This window comes from Dermacentor variabilis, chromosome 1, assembly GCF_050947875.1.
Source record: "Dermacentor variabilis isolate Ectoservices chromosome 1, ASM5094787v1, whole genome shotgun sequence".
In the NCBI taxonomy this organism is placed as follows: Eukaryota; Metazoa; Arthropoda; class Arachnida; order Ixodida; family Ixodidae; genus Dermacentor; species Dermacentor variabilis.
This window is the reverse complement of record NC_134568.1, coordinates 161,976,056-161,995,446: the sequence shown is the minus strand read 5'-3', so window position 1 is coordinate 161,995,446 and position 19,391 is coordinate 161,976,056. Positions and strand designations below refer to the sequence as shown.

General features: G+C 46.6%; 2 protein-coding genes across 2 annotated transcripts in view; one reads left to right on the top strand and one right to left on the bottom strand.

Moving 5' to 3' along the window:
• Window positions 1–15,900, bottom strand: part of LOC142587679 (synaptogenesis protein syg-2-like) — a 1,186,854-nt gene extending 1,170,954 nt beyond the window's left edge. Inside the window, exons 1-2 of the mRNA XM_075698849.1 lie at window positions 15,838–15,900; window positions 14,874–14,983 (exon numbers count right to left, since the gene is read on the bottom strand). The gene's annotated coding sequence lies outside the window, so the exon portion shown is untranslated. The remainder of the gene's footprint in view (window positions 1–14,873; window positions 14,984–15,837) is intronic.
• On the top strand, window positions 1,102–19,030 carry LOC142587685 (uncharacterized). The gene is made up of 3 exons (XM_075698862.1): window positions 1,102–1,253; window positions 17,830–18,268; window positions 18,941–19,030. Exons 1-3 carry the CDS (start codon window positions 1,245–1,247, stop codon window positions 18,985–18,987), a joined length of 495 nt encoding a protein of 164 aa, XP_075554977.1. The 5' UTR covers window positions 1,102–1,244; the 3' UTR covers window positions 18,988–19,030.
• The last annotated feature ends 361 nt before the right edge of the window (window positions 19,031–19,391 follow it).

Sequence of the window (19,391 nt, the reverse complement as noted above, 5' to 3'; positions counted from 1 at the left end):
CACATTGCCACAGGCAGGTAAAACGGCGCATCGCAATTAAACTTTGCATGGACTGGGAACAACTTGCGTAGGTGCTGCTTAATACGCTAATGTATACCTGTTCATAAGCTCTAAGGCGCCGTAATTAACTAACAAAATTGCAGTGAGCCTTCGTAGAGTGGGTAAGTGGGCACACGGGCAGCCGGCGGCGAGCTTTCTGGAAATCGCGAGTAGAATTTATGCGAAACTACTCAACACTTGGTTGTTTTCTGTTAACACTCTAGCGACTAAAGATTTCAAAATAAAATCGCTTGAACCTTAAGAAATTCCCTCTCACTTGACTTTCTCGACTTATGCCTGCTGCGCTGCTAAATCTTTCTTTCGCTCTTCTTTCTTTTTCATTTTTTATGCCACCTTACTCAGCCTGCGCTAGAAACGGCCGGAAATGTTTCCATGACCAGTTACGACCAGCCACATCTGACACTTGATGCGTTACTCGCACTACCATGACGGTGTTCAGGCGCATTAAAAAAACTCAGCAATATGAAGTTAACTTTTTAAAGAATTATTAGACAATTCAATGGCAAATCCGAAATCATGTCACTGCCATGAGTTGTTCCTTTCACCGCGATGAACGCTGAGAGGAACGCGAAGGGCAAGTGCAGTGTTTCGGTTTGCAGGACGTTATTGGGGACACAGTCGCAATCAAAAGTTACCCCTTTCTTAGTATTCATTGCGCCTTCAGTCTCATCGATGAACACTTTTCATTTGACGTGCAGTGACGTGCACCACCCCAGCAACGGCCGATGGGAGGCCAGCTTATCGGGCCAGTGGCGGCATCGGCCGGGCAGCTTATCCACCCACCCGTCACATCCTTCCCTCGAACAAGCCGCGATCACCACGCGTCTATAGTTTCACGAGAGGGTTTTGACTCACACGTGCACGCACACGGACGCTCCCATACACACCGGTGTGCAATCGCAACTGCATCGGGGGCGAGAGAGGCGTCAGACCGGCGGGAAAACCCTTTTTTTTTTTGTTGTTCGGCCCTTTCCTACGACCGGAGATCTGTCCTCTTGCCCCGTCCGAGATCCCCCCCCCCCCTCTCGCATTTCCGTCGGAGTGGTGGGGCAACCGGCAACCGGTATAAAAACCAAGCGGCTTGGTGGAGACCTTGAAAGTCGTCCCTTGCTCTTCAAGACCCGACGCTGTTCTGCCATTCGTTGTCTCGAGACCGGGAGTACCAGCTGTAAACAAAGGGAGCCATGAAACTGGTGAGTCGGCGGGTTCCTTTAACTTTCCTTTAACGCGTCCCGTGGCGCTGCCCCCGAGCAGCGCCACGGGACGCGTGTTACGGCTGCACAAGGGAGCCGTGGCTCGAGATACGCCAAATGGGAGCGCGCTGTGGAATGCGTGCACGTGTTAAGCGTGTTTCCATTCTGGTGTATGACGCTTGAGAGCGCGTCGCTAATTGGGATTCTAGATGCCTTATGTAAGGAATGCAGTGCGCACGTCCTTCCCCTGAGCCTTGGCTTGAGCGTTTTCTCGCTAATTACAGCACTTGTCCTAAGCTGAATGTAGACACTCCAAGTGAGAACTCCGCTTGTCAACAAAAAAAGGTCTCTATATATGGCTAATACTTATTTTACTCATAAGAGAGAAAACACATATCACGTTTATAGGGCAGGGAACGTTTTATTCGATATCGACGCTTGCACGTATGAAATGCCTAAATACTAGCGGTAGGCCCTGGTGGTTTATCCAAGGGTTAGTCCGAGCACTAAACTTCATAAAGCTGTAGAGTTCCAGCCACATAGATTCTTTGTTTGCGCGGAAAGAGATAAATAAAGGTCCTTTAATGAACATTGAAAATGAGATCTCTGCTTCTTCAAAGGCGTCACATGGCAGTTCGGGAAAGTCAATGAAACAGCCCTTTATACTGGCTTGACTACCTGACTAACCACTGACCATGTATCTGCAACCCCATCAATGTGAATATAGAGCTTTCTAAAGACTCAGAACAATGCACATGACACTTTCTTCGGCGGGTTTTTATTAGGCACGTACAGAAGCAACTTTCTCATGGCACTTCTCAAGTTTTTTTGAGTATTCATATGGCGATAACGACGCTCTGCTGCAGTTATCTTTCACTCAAAAACGCAGAACTGTCACCACTTTCCCTGTGTTCCTAGAACACAGTGACTAGGATCCGGAGAAAAAAGGAAATAGGAAGAATACGCAAGGTGCAAATGAGACAATGAGGTACGTGTTTTGAAGTGGAGAAGTCAGGTTCAAGTATCGTTGACAGCAGCGTAGAAAGAATTTTATTCTGGAGGCTGCTTTCAACCTCCTTTAAATTTCAGAGGAGTACTCGACCGGCTATTGCCTTTCTCTTCTTGCTTTGGTGGATATTAGTAGTGATCAGCAAAATTTTCAGCGCTGTTCTGAAATGTGATTCCCTCACGCCCGCTCTCCCCCCGCCCCGCCGGACCGCGCCCCTCATTTGTGTAATTAGAATAAATGAAGGAGTTAGTCATCCTTCAGTGGAAATGCCTACTATTTTTGGCTATAGACCTGGAATAAAAAAATAAACGTCAGGTGACCTAAAATTGATAACTTCATGCAGATGAGTTCACACCCTCACGCAAAATTTTGTCTTTTCAATAGCGAAAGAATGCGCAAAGAATGAATTACCCAAAATGGATATTGAAGGCCACCCGGCCCATTGAAGAATATTCATGAATCAATGCTTCCTTACTTCATGTTCCTGGTTTTCTACGAAGCATCTACTACCTGCACAACGCACGTGTAGCATTCGCCTTGCATCATGGTGGTTGGTCCTGATGTCACTTTCGTGAACCACGATTCAAGTTTAAAAATAAAATATGGGGTTTTACGAGCCAAACCCACGATCTAATTATGAGGCACGCCGTAGGAGGGGACACCGTAAATTTGGACCACTTGGGGTTCTTTAACGTGCACCTTAATCTATAAGTACTCGGGTGTTTTCGCTTTTCGTCCCCATCGAAATGCGGCCGCCGTGGCCGGTATTCGATCCCGCGACCTCGCGCTTAACAGCCCGACAACATAGCCACTAAGTAAACCACGGCGGGTCAAGATTCAAATGATGCCAGATGACGCAAGTCCGTTCAGAGAAACCGTTTTCCAACGTATTCTGTAGCTCGCTAGCTGAAATATTACCTTGCTGAAAATTAATACGAGGTCAGTTCGCATCAGGTTTATTGTACATTTAGCATCATCATTCTGTGTCATATATATAAATTTACTGTCTTATTGTTGTTGCGGTTTCCAATACAATCTGCGACGGTAACCGTAAGGCAGAACTCGTGACCAAAAAACACTGTACTTCATTTTATTAGCCACTGTCGTGCGTGCTTTATTCTTTAACCCTCTAGGTACCCGTGACCTTAACGCTATACGTCGATAAGAACACCGGTAGGAGTGCCTACAAAGCTAAACACGCATAATAATTTTGCAACATGCGAGTCGCCACTGGGAAAATGTAACGTAAAAAAAAATTCGGCAGAGAAACTTACGATTGCTTACGTGGGGGAAACGGAAAGCAATATACCGTTGGTAGACCTGAGAACGCTATGAACGCGCCCATGTTATACAGCCATGACGTAACGCCACCTCCTCTCTATTGACTGCACCGTCACGTGCCCAATGACACGCGCGCTAGGCCACTCCTTTAATGAGCCTTAACCGTGGAGCCACCCTAGCGTCGAGGAAGCGTGCTCGTCTAGCATCCCTGAGGCCCGGGTTGGACGGCCGTTCACATCGAAATTTGCCAAATTATCGTTTTCGAAGTCATTGATTTACAGTTATTTACAGCAACCTACCTGAGAAATTCGACGTCAATACGAGTTTTTGTTTTTTTTGACGACTTATTACTCTGCGTCGTTCGAAATTTGGGTGCCATCTTGCGGTAAAGCCGACTACGACGGATTTTCGCTCAACTGGGCCTATAGTGCTTTCGGATTAAAGAACCTTCAAACAAATCTCATTCGGGATTTTCCTTCTTTTATATTGTTTTTTGAACTACGTATGTGTGTTCTCTGAATCCGCAGGTGGATTTGCAGGATGAGTCTAATCAGAAGAGAAACATGAATGGCTGCAAAGGCACTGTATTCGACGTGGGTCACGATTATTGCGAGCTCGCCGTCGGTTTATTTCCTCTCTTTTATCCGAAGTAACAAGTTTCTATGTGGCGCTGAAAGCCTGTACTATCTCTTTCCCTTTCATGTTAATATTATGAAATGTCATTATTTTGCCGCCACAAGACAATTAAGTGGCCTTACGCTTGTGTACGTTGCGCACTTCCGACTCACAAAAGCGCGTGCTGCTTACGCGAGAGGGCGCGTGCCCCTTTCGGAAGATTAAATATCTCGGCGCTCTTCTTGTAGGTGTCTTTCGATTATCAAACACCCTTGAAATAAGACCCGTCTTATAGGCAGGTGAGATTGGCACTAACTACAGTCTTCGCCTTCTTAAAGAGACTGGGTTCTTCCTCCGGTTTCACCTCTGCGCGACTTACGAGAAGACAGTGCTCAGCGAGGCTGTGTAGGCCATGAATTATGATTTTGTCTGTTGAACGTTCTGCTGGCGTGTATACAGGCTGTCACAACTATCATGCACCAAGATTTAAAAATACGCAAATGCCCCGTAGCTGGACAGAACCAAACTAATATTGCCTGCCATCGCTTGGAGATACTCAGGTTACTTTTTGCAATCCGCCTAAATACATAATTAGTTTTAATAATTAATCAACTTCTCAAATATTATAATAAGATGAAAAGTAGCAATGAGAAAACTACAGAGCTATACAGTCCGCGAATAAAAGCAAAGTGCCTCGCGCGGTCAGTCGCGCGGCAATTTTGCGTGTATTTGAGCGTTTCTTTCACGCTCGGGAAAACCTTTTTATGTAGCACGTGTTGAGCAACAGAAAGCTGTACCGGGAGTTTTTCATATTGCTCTACAATTTTCACATTGACATTATTCATATAATTGTCTTATGGCGTAGTTAATTAATTAAGGCTAATTATGCAATTACACAGAGTGCTAAAAATAATCTAAGTATCTCCAAGCAACTGCAAAGAACATGACCTTGGTTCTGCCCAGCTTCGTGGCATTTGCATATTTTTAAATCTTAGTGCATGATAGTTCGGACAGCCTGTATACAGTGGAGTAAAAAAGTTTAGCTCCGTAGAATAAGAGGCTGCGGGAGCTACGCTAGCACCTGCCACGGTGAATCTAAAACGTCCAGTCGGGAAAGCTTACGAGCACCCGCCGTCGTTGCTTAATAGCTATGATGTTGGGCTGCTAAGCAAGAGGTCGCGGGATCAAATCCCGGTAACGGCGATATGCGGGCTATATGCGAAAGCGCCCGTGTACTTAGATTTAGGTGCACGTTCAAGAACCCCCGGGTGTTCCGGAGTCCTGCAAGTTTTGTTTTGGCACGTGAAACCCCATATTTTTTTTTAAAACCTACGAGCATGCTAAAAGAGAAAGGGCGAGCAACCGGTGAACTAATTCGTTGCCCAATATGGAGCCCGCACGCTACACGCAACGCATTACACGAAAGCATTCAATAATTGAACATCGCCCCTCTGATGGCACACTGCGATAGTAAGTCCTCCGGCCAATCAGGAGCTGAAATTACAAACAGACAAATCTGGAACCTGATGACAGGTGTCACTACAACAGGTGGACGCGGCCCTTGGTCGATGGTATTTTGAGATAGAGGACACGTATCTTGCGTTTTGCACCAGCTACTCGTCACTGGCCATTACAATGGCCTCTTAGCTTTATTGTTGGTTTATTGTTGTTCATTAAGCTGCTAGGAACTTGAGTCCTTCCACAGTCGTACGCCGCAATGGCTTAACGGCTATGGTGTCGCGCTGCTAAGCACAACGACGTGGGAACAAATCCCGGCCTCAGCAGCCGCATTTCGGTGGGATCCAAATGCAAAAAAGCCCTTGTCCCGTAAATAGGAGGCACGTTAAGGATCCCCTGGTGGCCAAGATTAATCCGGAGTCCCTCCACTACGGCGTGCCTCATAATCAAATCGTGGTTTTGGCACTGAAAACCCCATAATCCAATCACAGCCGATAACTACATTCGAGCATGTGCAGTTTAAACCTTTTCTTCCGTGCAATGGCGAAAGCGCGAGAGATAGAATAATACTACTGTTTTGTATACTGTTTTCTAGCTAGCATCAAGTAATGCAAATAGTCGCGCCTTCGACAGAACGTCACGGCGCGGTAGTGTCGCACGCCGCTAGTCCGTAGACTGCTGGAGAAATTCTCTTTTCTCTCCTTCGGCCAGCGCCGTGGACCAGCTTCAGATTGTGCCAACTGGGCGAATAGCGCTGTTAACAAAGGACCACATCGTCCGCCGGATGAAGCCAATGACCTTGGAGAGCGGTTCTCGCTTTGCAGAGGAAGCACGAGGGTTGGCTGAAGAGGAAAGGAGGAACCCGTTGGCGCGTGGCAAATTGGCGGGAAAAACCCGACTCAGTCACAGACTGGCCGATGTTTGGTCTGCCACCAAAAGAGAGACAAAATCCTCCTGTCGGCGCCGGAGGTGCATCGGCCGAATTCGGGGAAAGCCCCCGGCACTTAGAGGAGAGCACAAAAGCTCCGGAGCGCCGCCCGGGGCGGGCCGTAGAGTGGGGTCCTGCTCGGGCCGAAAGTACCTGCGCCCGGCTAAGCACCGCACTTATCTCCCTTCCACATTACTCTCTTTCCCCGCTGACTTTGTATCGCAACATCTCGAGCGCAGTGCCCCTGTTGTGTCACGGATGGTTAAGTTATCCCTTTCGCTCTTCGCAGCGCAGCCGTCGTCGCTTCGTACGGCTGGCTCTTCGGCAAGGCATTTATAACAAGCAAGGCTTGGTTCACTGGCTTGTACTTTCCAAGGACAAAACCGCTCTTTTTTATTTGCCCCTCCTCTTCGAATAGGAGGCAGCGCTCATTCCTTCGCACGCTTAACACGTAACTACAGCTCCCTGCCTGCTTTTCCAACTTCTGTTCTAAGAATGAATGCTAGTTCGCACAGAGATGGAAGACTCTTGCCAAACTGGTTGCGGACGTCTTGTGAAGGACGATATAGAGGATCCTTGAGTTAATAAACAGAGAGTAAACGTGCATGCTTATTACCTCTATCTTTGTACATCCTACGTGGTAATACGTACGCTTTCGCGATACCAACATGCATTAAACATGAAGTTCACCTGATTGCCTGCGCAATAAAGTCTGTTAACGAAGAGTAGTTGTGAGAGCAAGAACTACTGGTACAATGTGAGTAGTGCATCCACTTCGTCTTTTCGACAGGTGTGCAGCCCGACAACTTTTTTTTTTTTTTTATTGAGGTGAAAATAAGGGAAGTCCTCGCCACCTTATGATGGCGATGGCTGCTCCTTTTTCCTTAGTTGTTAAATAGAGTACTAAGGAAAATATAAATTAATTCATAAGACCCCCGTTTCATCGGATTTATTACATCGGCATTCTCTTGGATACCATGTTGCAACACAGGTCTTAAAACACTTTGTAAAATCAGGTCAAGCTCTGCCCCCTTCATTTTTCTGTTTTCGCCCCTAACTCATAAAAAACCACCAAGCATTCGAAAACACTTCACTTCCCATTTGTCCACTTTTACATATTGAAAGGATCGCTAACATGCCACCGCAGCATGCTATTCATTCGACGCCCATCAATGACCGATTGCAAAAAAATAAGATATGCTAAAATAAACACGTGCCAAAGCTACGATCTGATTCTGCGGCACGCCGTAGTGGGGGACTCCGGAATAACTTGTGCCACCTGGGGTTCTTTAACGGGCACCTAATGTAGGTTATTAATACTAATATACATCAATTCAATATTAACACATATTAAATTTGAATGCTAACAGATACACGCCACAGACTGATCAAAACATCTTGAATTAGTTGATCGGATTGTTTCTCTTTTGTCACGAGCCTCCTCTCAATCGCCGCAGCCTACGCCTCAGACGAGCAACGCGTTATGCATGACAGTCCTCATAAGCTGAAGGCTGCACAAGTGCAAAAGTGTAGGGCTGAGATCTTCATCGACGTGCCGTCGACAAGTACCTTCCCGCTCCTCTCGTGTACCCCATGCAAGAGCACGTTCGATCGGCGGAACCGTCGTGCATTTTCGCCGGGCTAGCACGGTGACGTGATTAATGGTGTCCATGTGTACGGTTCTGCTCACGCAGAGTCAAGCCGTCTCGTATTTACGCCTGAACGCTTGAGATGCGGCTGTCGGTTGTGTCACATTCTGTCCTTTGGGTAGGCGGAGCGCTAGCCACCAACTAGGCCGGCGTTCTTGCTATACAGAAGCAACAGTGAACCGCAAATCGCTGCTGTAAATGTGGACAGGCTGACCAGTAGGTGACCCATTCATTCTCCTCGGGGCAATGCCCACTGCAGCCGGCCGAACAGACTAAAACGCATAAGCACGAAGGCCGGCTGGTGCGTTCACCCGAAGGTGTGCGTGCTCTGCGCCGCAGAGTGGTCGAAGCGACAGGAAGGCCGTCCGACCAAAAAAAAAAAAAGAAGACAGGGAGAGAAAAAAAAATAGAGCGTTGAACGAAGGCACCGATGCTGGGTACCGCTCGTCTTCCCGCTTCGGCGTGAGACAAACAACGACGGATTTCCGAATTGGCGAGGCAGCAGGATTTTTCTCTTTTCCGGCAAAGGAAGTGCGCGACCACGCGTCCGTCCGGGATGCTACGTGCCGTCATCAGCGACACCGACCTCGTAGACCTCTTTGTATATTTATTCTTTTTGGTGACGCCGTTACTGATTCGCTGTTGTCTCGCTTCGACTATTTTTGTAGCCCTTCAGGCGAGTCGCTTTCCTTTTCCTCTCTGCGCTGGCCCGACGCATGCGTTGCAGCGATAACAGGTTTTCGTCTTTCCATCGACGTCCCTTTCAGAAATGTAGAGGTGCAGTTCCAGGACATTCTTATCATGCGCTTTTTTTTTTCACTGTCACGCTCAGATTTGGAAACTCTCAGCCTTGGTTTACATGTTGTCGCCTGGAAGCAGCACGCGAGCTTTCTACAACACGCCCGTGGTTTCATCTCGCCTCTGCGATTGCACCCCATTGCGAACTTTGAAGTCTCGCCCGCGTTTACCCTACAGCAAAAGAAAACCGTTAGGCACTCTAGTAAAGAACCATGAGGAAATCAACCGATTAGATTATTGGTACAGGTTTCTAAATATGAGCTCAATTTTAAAGAGAGCTCATTTTTGTACTTCGAAGCGGCGCAGGTAAGCCATTATTAGTAATGCTAACGATGAAAGCAAGAACAATGGGATTAATAATTAAACAAAGCTTGTATGCCAGTCTCCTTCTATTAGTTACTGGGAGCCTTACCACTTGAACGCTGTACTCTATTTGGGCTTCAATTAACCTTGTTGCGGTGCTTATCGACCCTTACGGAAAAAAAGGGCAGTGAAATTAACATGTAAAAAGTGTCTGCCCGAGGTGAAGTGAAAGTTTCCTTTGAGAAATAAAAATATCAGTGGCCGATAACCAATCTCTCTGCTTCGTACCGACAGGGACTGAACTATTAACGGCCATATCTTTGATGTTAAAGCTCTCTTTGATAAAAGAGAGGAAGGGGAGGTTAGCCGGAATAACTGTACGCTTGATTATCTTTCAATATTGAAGGAAAAATAGTGGAAAATTCATGAGAGGAGAAACGAAAGTGTTGACTCTTCGTATACACACAGTGAGTCACCTGACAACTCATGGTATGTCACTCCATTCCCAGAGCATTAAAAGCACAAACGAGCAATACTTTGAAAGCCACTCCGGCCGACTTCACTTGCGACTAGGGTCCAAGAACTCGATTTTCCGTGATGAGGCGCTTGTTGAGTGTGTTAAGTGAAAGAGAGCGCAGTTCTTTCCTCACCTTTATCTCCATTAATGGATGTGGCATTTGGGTAGAGGCGTGCACTCACCGCATCGTGAACAAAAATAACAGCATAACCCCCCCCCCCCTATGTTGTTAACCCCCCCCCCCTATGTAATGCCCATAAGGGCCTTTAGGGTATCTGAATAAAAAAAAAACACGTTATGTATAAAGCACCACTAAAACAACACAATTTAAAAATAAAATATTGATACAACGAACGGCACAATCTTGCCCATTACTTTCTTGTAGGCGGGTAATATATATATATATATATATATATATATATATATATATATATATCCGCTTACTACAGAAGGGAGTAACCGAGCACTCCTCTCTTCTTTGGAGTGAATTCTTCTGGAAAAATTCAGGATTCCAGCTTTTCATATACTGTAATGCGACATGGACGCCTGATCACCTGTAGAATGTAGAGCAACTGGCGGCATTTCTTGTTGTTTTCTTTTTTCAAATTCTAGTTTCGTGCTTTGATGGCTAAACAGCCTGTTCGACAACTGCATGCATTATATCGAGGAATGGCCTGCCTTTTTTTTACGTCTTTTTTCGTATTAAGAACGGTAGAGGTCGATGATTCCCACTTTCGCGTTTCGGCAGCTCTGCATGCGTAGGCGTTTCATAGGTGCTTCCAAATGATGCATTACCTAGTGCCAAGCGCATAGTGGGGCGCCAACGCAGAGAGTGAAGAAAGGCTGCTGCAATGAAACAGAGAGCGTGATCTAAGCGGGGTGAACTAAAGAGTTGGCATGTTTGCCAAACATGCACGCCTGCGCCCTCGATCTATGCTCGTTTTGGCCCGGCAGGAAAGCGGGGCCATCGCGTGGAACCCACACGCATCTAGATGTATGAGCTCCAGGGCTCATACTTCTCCACACAGGTGCGAATGATGAGGGATTCGTACACGCAAGAAGCTCGTCCTGCAGATGCGCGGAGCCAGAAATGTTTTGGATTGTGCGGTCCCGAATGCCCAACGTTATTTGCCGTTACTGACCATCCAATGCTCTTTCTGTTTGTTTCTAGCCGGGGCAGACACTCAGTGGCAGGGTTTTCGCTCTTGCTTCGTACATTGAAGGGTAGCGAGACAGGACGGCCGTGTTTTTGCGGCCATCACAACGCTCCGTACTATATACAATTGCGTGTACATACTCAAACCGCCCCTAGCACTTAAAAGATGTCCCATCTGATTACCCGCGGCCCTTGGAGCTAGTGCGACCATATCGTCAAACTTAAGTGTCGTGGCGTATCGATTGCTTTTAACGGACCGGATCCTCGTATATCATACAATCAGTGTTTGGCAGGATATTAGTGTTAGTTGCTATAGATGGCGTACGGCGCACCGAACGCTCTTTACCCGAACAGTAACATAAACTACCCAAGTGCAAATAAATCTCGGCATTACCCGCAGGACATAACCTGTACGTCGTCGCTCGCTTGGCTCAATTTTTTCCACCGCATCGCGATAGTGGGTGCCGGGAAAATCCCCTTCGCGTGAAAGCACCGCTATTGTGTCCGGCTTCCTGCGTCTTATGTATAACGGGCTCACTCATTCTACGTAGGGAAGGGTGCGTTGGATTGAGGCGGATGGAACAGCAGCTCTATCGTGGTGTTTGTCGTATTTGACACGTTCGTAGAAGCGGGCTGTGTACGCTTTGCTCTCTCTTCGCGGAAATGACATCCAGTGGGCACGCCAGGGCGAGGGCAGGAACGGGATGAGTGATTGAGCCGAGTGGCTTAGCATGATTTCACTGGTGCGAGCAAGGCGCTTTCTTCGGACACTGTTACACCACACGGAGAAGGAGAGCGCATTCTCGGAAGCGTCGGATTCGGCCCGCGACTCCTTCCAAAGGGAGTATATTCGTGGCTTATTGTTATTTCCCGGATGCAATGATCGTTGGAAGGATTGGTAGCGGAGCTCCTTAGAACTGTGTTGCTTTGTGGGAGCAAGGGCCGCGTCACTGTGTTTCCCTCTCCCCACTTCTTTTTTATTTATTTTCTTTTTTTCGTGAATAGTTCTCCAGGAAAATGGCGAGCCATATATCATTGTTTTACGCATACATTTTCCTGAAAAATACAACATGCATGATTTGTAGAAGATGCTTGCACCAGGAAGTGGTGCCAGCTGCAGGTTTCCTCATAGAATTATTATGTAATGAACACGACATAACAAGGTTACAAAGATCAAAATAAAGGACACACACGTGATAACTGTGCTAAATAAAATTCAAATGAAGACAAACAAACGTAAAATCGAGTGACGGGAAGTCATAAAAATTGTGTAACAGGAATTCAGGTCACAGAAAGGCATATGAATTCAGCTTAATACGAATCATACACGTTGTCATCAGTACTTTGTAAGAACAGTCTTGCTTCCAGACACCTCTGAGGGGCCCCTGCGGCTCGCCTTTCTGATGCGTCTGCTGGCCATGGAGGTAATAGAGAGTTATGGGTGCGCGTGTTCACGGGTCAGAGAGCGTAGGCGGTAGGTGGAGCGCCGCACACAAGGAACAGTTTTACCTAAGCGATCCCTCGCTCGGCCGAGCGAGGGGCTTTGCTGCGCCACCTGTCGAAGAAGGTTTGACTCACTGTGAAGAGATCGGTACGCTCGCTTCAGGTTCACCATCGCGGTCATCCACTTCAAATCGTCGCCTAACGGCCTCGTTGCTGAAGCCTCTCGCAGGACATAGAGGTCCTCTTCAGTGACGAAATACCTTTGAGGTTTTTTCGCCTGCAGACGAGCCAGCGCCGCGTTTGAAGACGACGCCGACGACATGCCACTGTTCGTGCGGGTGGTAGCTATTTGTTTGTTTCGCAAAAGCGCTCGTCCGTTGCGCGAGCTCGCCTCGGGAGAAGACACCAGCGAGCGAGCGTCCCCCTCCGTAAATACGCTGGCCGATCCAGCGTACCGCAACATGCGCAGTGGCGTCTCCGCTGGCCCGTAAACCCACTGAGCTATAACTCTCCGATATCTTTTCGAAAATTAGGGGCCTACGGTGAAATGTTATTAGATCACTAATCAGCAGGCACCTTTCAGAATTGTGTCGCGTATATTTGGAGTAGGAAATGCTGAACATCCTCACCAGCATCGCCACAAGTGCGTAGCAAACTATCGCCGCGGCTAATTTTTATACATAAAGTTTATCGCGAACCTGGTGCGGCGCCAAAAACTGTGGACCAGTATTTCGAAACATCCGCTAATGTCCAGTGTGAGTAGGACAATAAATCGAAAGCAATAAGCAACTTTTTATGAAAAAATGATTTCGGAGGTCTTGAATTCTGATTCAGCCCCTCTTTACGCAACCAAGCGCTGAAACCGCCCTATTGTGCGGGACAATATGCCTTGTGATAGTGGAAGTCCCGTTATCATGCTTTTCACAATGCACTTACCATGCTGCTTTATCACCTGCGAGATTCTCAGTCGTATCGTAGTGACCAGCTATTATTCATTTATTGAATGTAACTCAGTTGCTTCAGCGTCGGAGTATTGCGTTATGCGAGTGTTCCATAAATTTATACAGAAGCGCTTTCGCTTGTATGCGGGTGCACAGAAAGAAAAAGCACGAAGCAGCAACTGAACAAATGAATCCAATAAACAGAACTAACACATAGATTGATTGCGACAAAGGATTGAAGGATCGACTGAATAATCATTCCACCATGCGCATCGCTTGCACTTGTAAGTTCATGTAGAGTTGGCTTATGGTTAATCCGCTGTGGTTGCTTAGTGGCTATGGTGTTGGGCTGCTACGCGCGAGATCGCGCGATCGAAACCCAGCCACGGCGGCCGCATTTCGATGGGGGAGGAATGCGAAAACACCCATGTACTTAGATACACGTTAAAGAACCCCAGGGGATCCGGAGCGCCCCACTACGGCGTGCCTCATAATCAAATCGGGATAATGGCACGTAAAACCACATAAGTTCTCTTTTGGGCTATGGTAACGCTTAATTCGATTTCTGTATATTGCAGTTTACGTTAGGAACGCTGCCGGAGAATCACAGAGAATAGTCTGTTTTCTCATTTCTTGCACCGGATTTAGGTACCGTACCACGTATAAGATGGCAAGAAGTTCTGCTCCAGTTGATAGTGTCGAGTGAGAGAACTAAAATGTTAGTTTTTGGTTACGTGATGGGGTGGAAAATGCAGACGAAGAACAATTTAACAATAACCGTAGCGTACGCATGTGCTAGCTGAGCATAACTGAGAAACCGCCATACTGCTTGTGCTGCAAGCAATTGCATGACTCTCTGTCTATTTGTTTCTTTCTTTTCTTCAAAATATGCTTTGAACTGAAAGCTATGTTTTAGCGACTACAAGTCGCTGTGAAGGGTAAGAGGTTCTACGCTCCAAGAATAATGCCAGCGTAATAAATCTCTGTGCTTTTGAATCCACATACGTATGCGAACCCTTCCTCTTTATAGATTGCAATCTCTAGCGGATCGCTTTTATGATGCACCGAAACAAGAAAAAAATGTTTTTTAAGGCTTTCAGCATCCTCAAAATTGAAAATAGAAGGTGAAACGCTTGTGCAATTACTAAAGCATTCGAGGTTGGGCAAGAGATGTCCAAGCATATTGAAATGCTCCTAGCCATTCAGCGCAGAAGTCGTTCTTCAGGCAAGCTGTAGGGCACATGCAGAACAGGCAAAGAGTAAGCCATCTTTTGTTTTATAAGTGTGTTATGCATCTTTAGCAGCGATGAAACTCAGCCTCGCGGTGCCATGCCTTCCAAGGAAGGTGAACCATTTATGGTTGTGTTCACTTCATGTTAAAACGCTTGAACATGAGAAATCCAACAAGGTTGCCTGTCTTCTATACCACACAAAAAAGTGTTCTCTTATAATATGCACACGTTGCTCCAGAAGGCGCTTTTACAAATTCTTAAGATATGTCATCTATGGAAACGTAACATACCTGTCTTAGTGTGGGACAGTTCCGTGCCTCTTTCGTCTAAGAATTTTTCCGCATTGTTGGGACCTTCCTCTGACGGGGACGGAGGCAGACTGACGCATGGGACTGGAGGCCTAGGTAAAACCATCAACATGTATTGACTCACCACTGTAGCTCCGCCATGCCGCAACTAAAGAGAAACGAATTCAGCACACTGCTCTGCGGGCCTCGTTGACTGAGATTATGATCAGATCTTCTTTCTTAACTCTTTGGAACAAATAATATTCCACCACTCAATACATCAGAAATTCAGCCCGTTCGCTCGCATATGCTATATTAGAATTAGCCTCTCAACACTGGAATATAACTTACGGAGTCTACTCCCTCTGTAGATTTGAAGAACACCGCCATTGTCAAGCTGACCCTTGTTCGTTTATGTTCAGCGTGGCTAATATTGTCTAAAATTGCATCCATAGAGCATCACCACGTTTAGAATCCTACATTGTAGTCAGAATTGTAAATTAAGTGTGATGTCACCACTCTTAAAGTGCGACGTCGATAATTTTTTTCATGTACGTTACATGAACTGCTCAACAGAATTTCAGGAAGGAAATATTCAGCAGTAATGGGAGTTTCAGCAGGCTTCAATACAGGCACTACGCGAACTGTTTTTCCAGAGTCAAAGATACACTTTTTTAACCAGAAATCTGTGAGTCCTATGATGAGTGACTTTTTGCGGTACCTCGTCTGTCCTCGAAATATTTGTTTTTAAAGTGAGCAAAGGTAATCTCTCATTTTCGTCTCCACAAAATGAAATATTTCGCAGTCTTGCAACATATCTTATGTACCGCCTGTCGTGCGCTGCACGATCAGTTCGTTGAGCGATGGAAGGTTTATACTCTATACAAAAAGATGCGATATTCTTCTTTGTTGCTGGCTGTTTATTTTTAACTGCAATAAGTGCGTAACATCAATGCAGTCAACTCACCAAAGCAGAAGTGGCACCTCTTTAGACTTCTGCACCAACTGCAGACTACTTACCACGTAAGGCGATTGTCGATTGGTCTCCTCAAGAAAAAATAAGTAGTTATCTCTCCCCTCTCCAAAGTTTCCTTGCTTCAGTAGTCTTATTCTCTATGTCACAAGTGATCGCGCCTCTTAATGATGTTTCTAACGTGTGGGTCTGCGCGAGAAGCGTTTGGCGCGCGCAGATAGTCGGGGTCAAAAGCAAAAACAAGCTGTCAGGCGCTCGGAACCTCGTGAGATTCTCCAATCAGCGTCTGGTGATTATCGCCGCTTAGGGGGCGCTTGCGGCACAGAGGTAATTGCGACGCCTATTGGCAGCGCAAGCCAGACAATTAGGCCTAGCCTAGCAGCGACGTGCGCTGTTGAGCCTTCCACTTGACTCCGTTTCCTTCATCTCTCTCACTCTGCCTGTTTGTCTTTCTTTCACTATTTTACCTTTCCTTGACACTCCACACAAACACCTCTTCAGGCGCGGGTCCTTTCCGAACGTCCGGGAGCTGCCGCGTGAATCATTCCAATTTTGTTCTTCGGCAAGCATTTCGCAACAACTTTTGCTCGGCCTTGACAAGTAATTGTATTCAAGCTTCCTCGTTCGTTCTTTTCTTAGCCCACTCGGTTTGTCGCTATCGCCGGACCATTTCCGTGGGTCTGTGTAAGCTGGGGACTGGAAAACAGAAATCGCATGCAGGCAGGCAGGGACTTTCCGCCTATTCTGTTAATTATTTCACGCTTTGTCGCTTTCTATCGTCATTTCCTTCAGAGAAGCATTGTAACAAAGCATAAAATTTGTGGCAATTCTATGGAGCTTTGGTTATCGGGACGTCTATCGTACAAAGCGGGCTTCTGTTGATATGCCCGGCGTTCTTCAGATATGAAAGCAACCTCTTCAGCGTCATTGAAAGTAGATGGAAAACGAGAAAAGTAAACGAAAGACATGTAGGAAGGTCTACGCAGACATTGTCTGTTCATGATCGGCTGCAACACGTGGACCTGCTCAATGACTACCACCAATCGTTTGTTCGAACGAACCATTCCTGTCGAAACATTCCGTTCTTACAAGGGGCGTTATTTATGCCTGTAATTTGCGGCGTAACTTTAGGAATGCAGTACATGGAACTTGAACGCCAACTTAAGGTAAAAATGCTTGTGTTTCAACAATCCTTCACCGATATTTTTACTTAGTGATATAATGCTGACATATGAATAATAACGTTCATGGACACGTCGAGAAGCACTAAGTAAAGTGTTTCTAATGACCTACATTTGTGTTGCGCCGTTTTTGACGTCGGAAATAAACGACTAAAATTTAGAAGATACCACCTAATGAGCGTGGTGTGAAGTACGACGTTGGCCTAGTTAGCGCATAGCTTTCGATGTTTGTGGTGGAGAGGGCAAATGTCCATTATGCCCTTTATGGACATTTGTTTCTTATATTTACCATTTGCACAAGCAGACAGCCACGTAATTATGCATCCACGCGCCGAATCCAGCTGATGAGCAAACTTCTGCGCGTTTCTTGTTTTAATGCACAAAGTTAAGCGATACTTAGTGCACCGAAGGTGTTTTTATGTGACCCCTTCTTAGTTTTAAGGTTTTACTTTCAACACCTAGACAAAGGAAATGTTCCAGGTAACCCCCACCAGAATTGTTCATTGGGGCGTTTTTCAAGTTCCCCAGCAACTTTCTCATTTGCACCTCGAAGACTAAGTGGCTAATTAAACATTTTAAGTAATCTTGAAGAAGTCCTTAATTATGCGAAGTACAACCACTCAAGTCTTGGGAAGAATGACTGGTTACAACCCACACAGCTGGGCTTACTTGTGTGAAGCCCTCCCTTCTTTGCTCCTTGAACTTCTCAGGGATGTTCCATGACACAGCTATATAAACATGGAATGCTACTTTCATAGCCGCTTGAAACCTCCTAACTGCGCGCGCCTCTTCATTTTACTTGCAGTTGCTGTTCGCAGCCGCGCTGGTGGGACTCTCCGCCGCGCAAATCGTCGAGCGCCGGGTGATCAAGAACCCCGATGGTTCGACCACTCACATGGAGAGCAGCTCGTGGGGCCACAGCACCTTCAACCAGGAGGCCGCGGACACCGATGGTCTCATCAGTGGCCGTAGCGGCTACGCAGACAACACGGGTGTGAAGTACGACCGCCACTACACCGTAGACCGGAACGGACAGCGCCGCTTCATCGACCCCAAGGACAGCAAGCTGAAGGGCCCAGCCCCCGCCTTCCCCATGCCTCAAAGCGGCTTCGGAGCCGGCGGTGACGACGACTTCCTGTCTGGACGATCAGGCTTCAGCAACCTGCCCGGTTTCGGAAACCTTCCCGGTTTCGGAGGCAACGTGCCCGGCTTCGGCGGCAACTTCGCCGGATTCGGCGGCAACCGTAGGAGAAATTAAACACTCGTTCTTGCCTCCCGAGTCCTCTACGGACACTCTTCCACTGTATCTCACCATCGACTCTGTCTTCAACACACTCTGGGTGCCCTGTGTCTCCCCCTCCTCCTCACATGCCTTGAAGCCCGCACTATGGAACATGGACTTCTCCTGAACTCTCCTCCGTGAATGTTTTTTTTTCTCTCCGACACCGGAAACACTGCCCACTCTGTATCCCAAACCATTCTTCTGTTGGGCTCTTCTCAAACTCCTTGCATCTCTCTCGCCTTCCAAACGTCCTCTCTAAAGCACCAAAGAATTGGAAAGGAAGGAAGCTGTAACTAAGCGACAAGCTGTGGTAGCCACGCATCCCGGACCAATTGAGCATCAATGTTCACTTTACTCTTCAACGTTGCAAATATTGAAGTAGCTGTCATACCAGGTCCTTGCCAAGAAGCGCGCGCTGTTTTTTTTCTTTTGTTTTGGTTTCGCTTTTTGTTTTGTTTTTCTGGGCTGCTCTTTCCGTAGCTTATACAGGGTATGCTCTTGATCATGTGTTTTCTGCGAGAATTTTGCACTTTAACGTCAGTTTGGAGTTCCTGGGTTGCGTATGCGGAGTGGTTTCTGTTTTTGTGATTAAAAGTTTCTGTCTCCAATCACGCTATGCAATTATCTCTTTCAGCAACAATGGATCTGTGGCGCTTCTTTCCCCCTGGATTCAGATTTTAGTTCAAACGGAACCAATAAAGGAGTTCTCCTTGAGATCCCCAAAGTGACTTGTTTGTTCATTTATCTGAGTGCCTACAACAAGTTACTCAAGCCAGCCACTGCATGCTACCTATATGTATGTTTACATGAGCTTAAAGAGCTGTTGGCGCACTGACACAGCACCCATTGTGTCTTTACTCATGAGCAAAAAGTATACTGCAGGGCTATGCACAATCTACAAAATAAATTTTAGTACATAGTAAGGGCGAGTGCAGGCGAGGATCCTAAATATAACATTATGCACCTTGGGGATAAGACCAAAGTCCATAATGCTGTATTTCAGAGATCGTCAATTTTCATAGTGATCACAGACTGAAGAGAAAGGTAAACGTTTCTGCATCGCATACTGTTGACCAAATTTGTTG

Coding starts and splice junctions, on each gene's coding strand:
- LOC142587685 (XM_075698862.1), top strand. Junction 18,269..18,940: donor CGCCGGATTCGGCGGCAACC/GTAGGAGAAATT, acceptor TATCTCTTTCAG/CAACAATGGATCTGTGGCGC.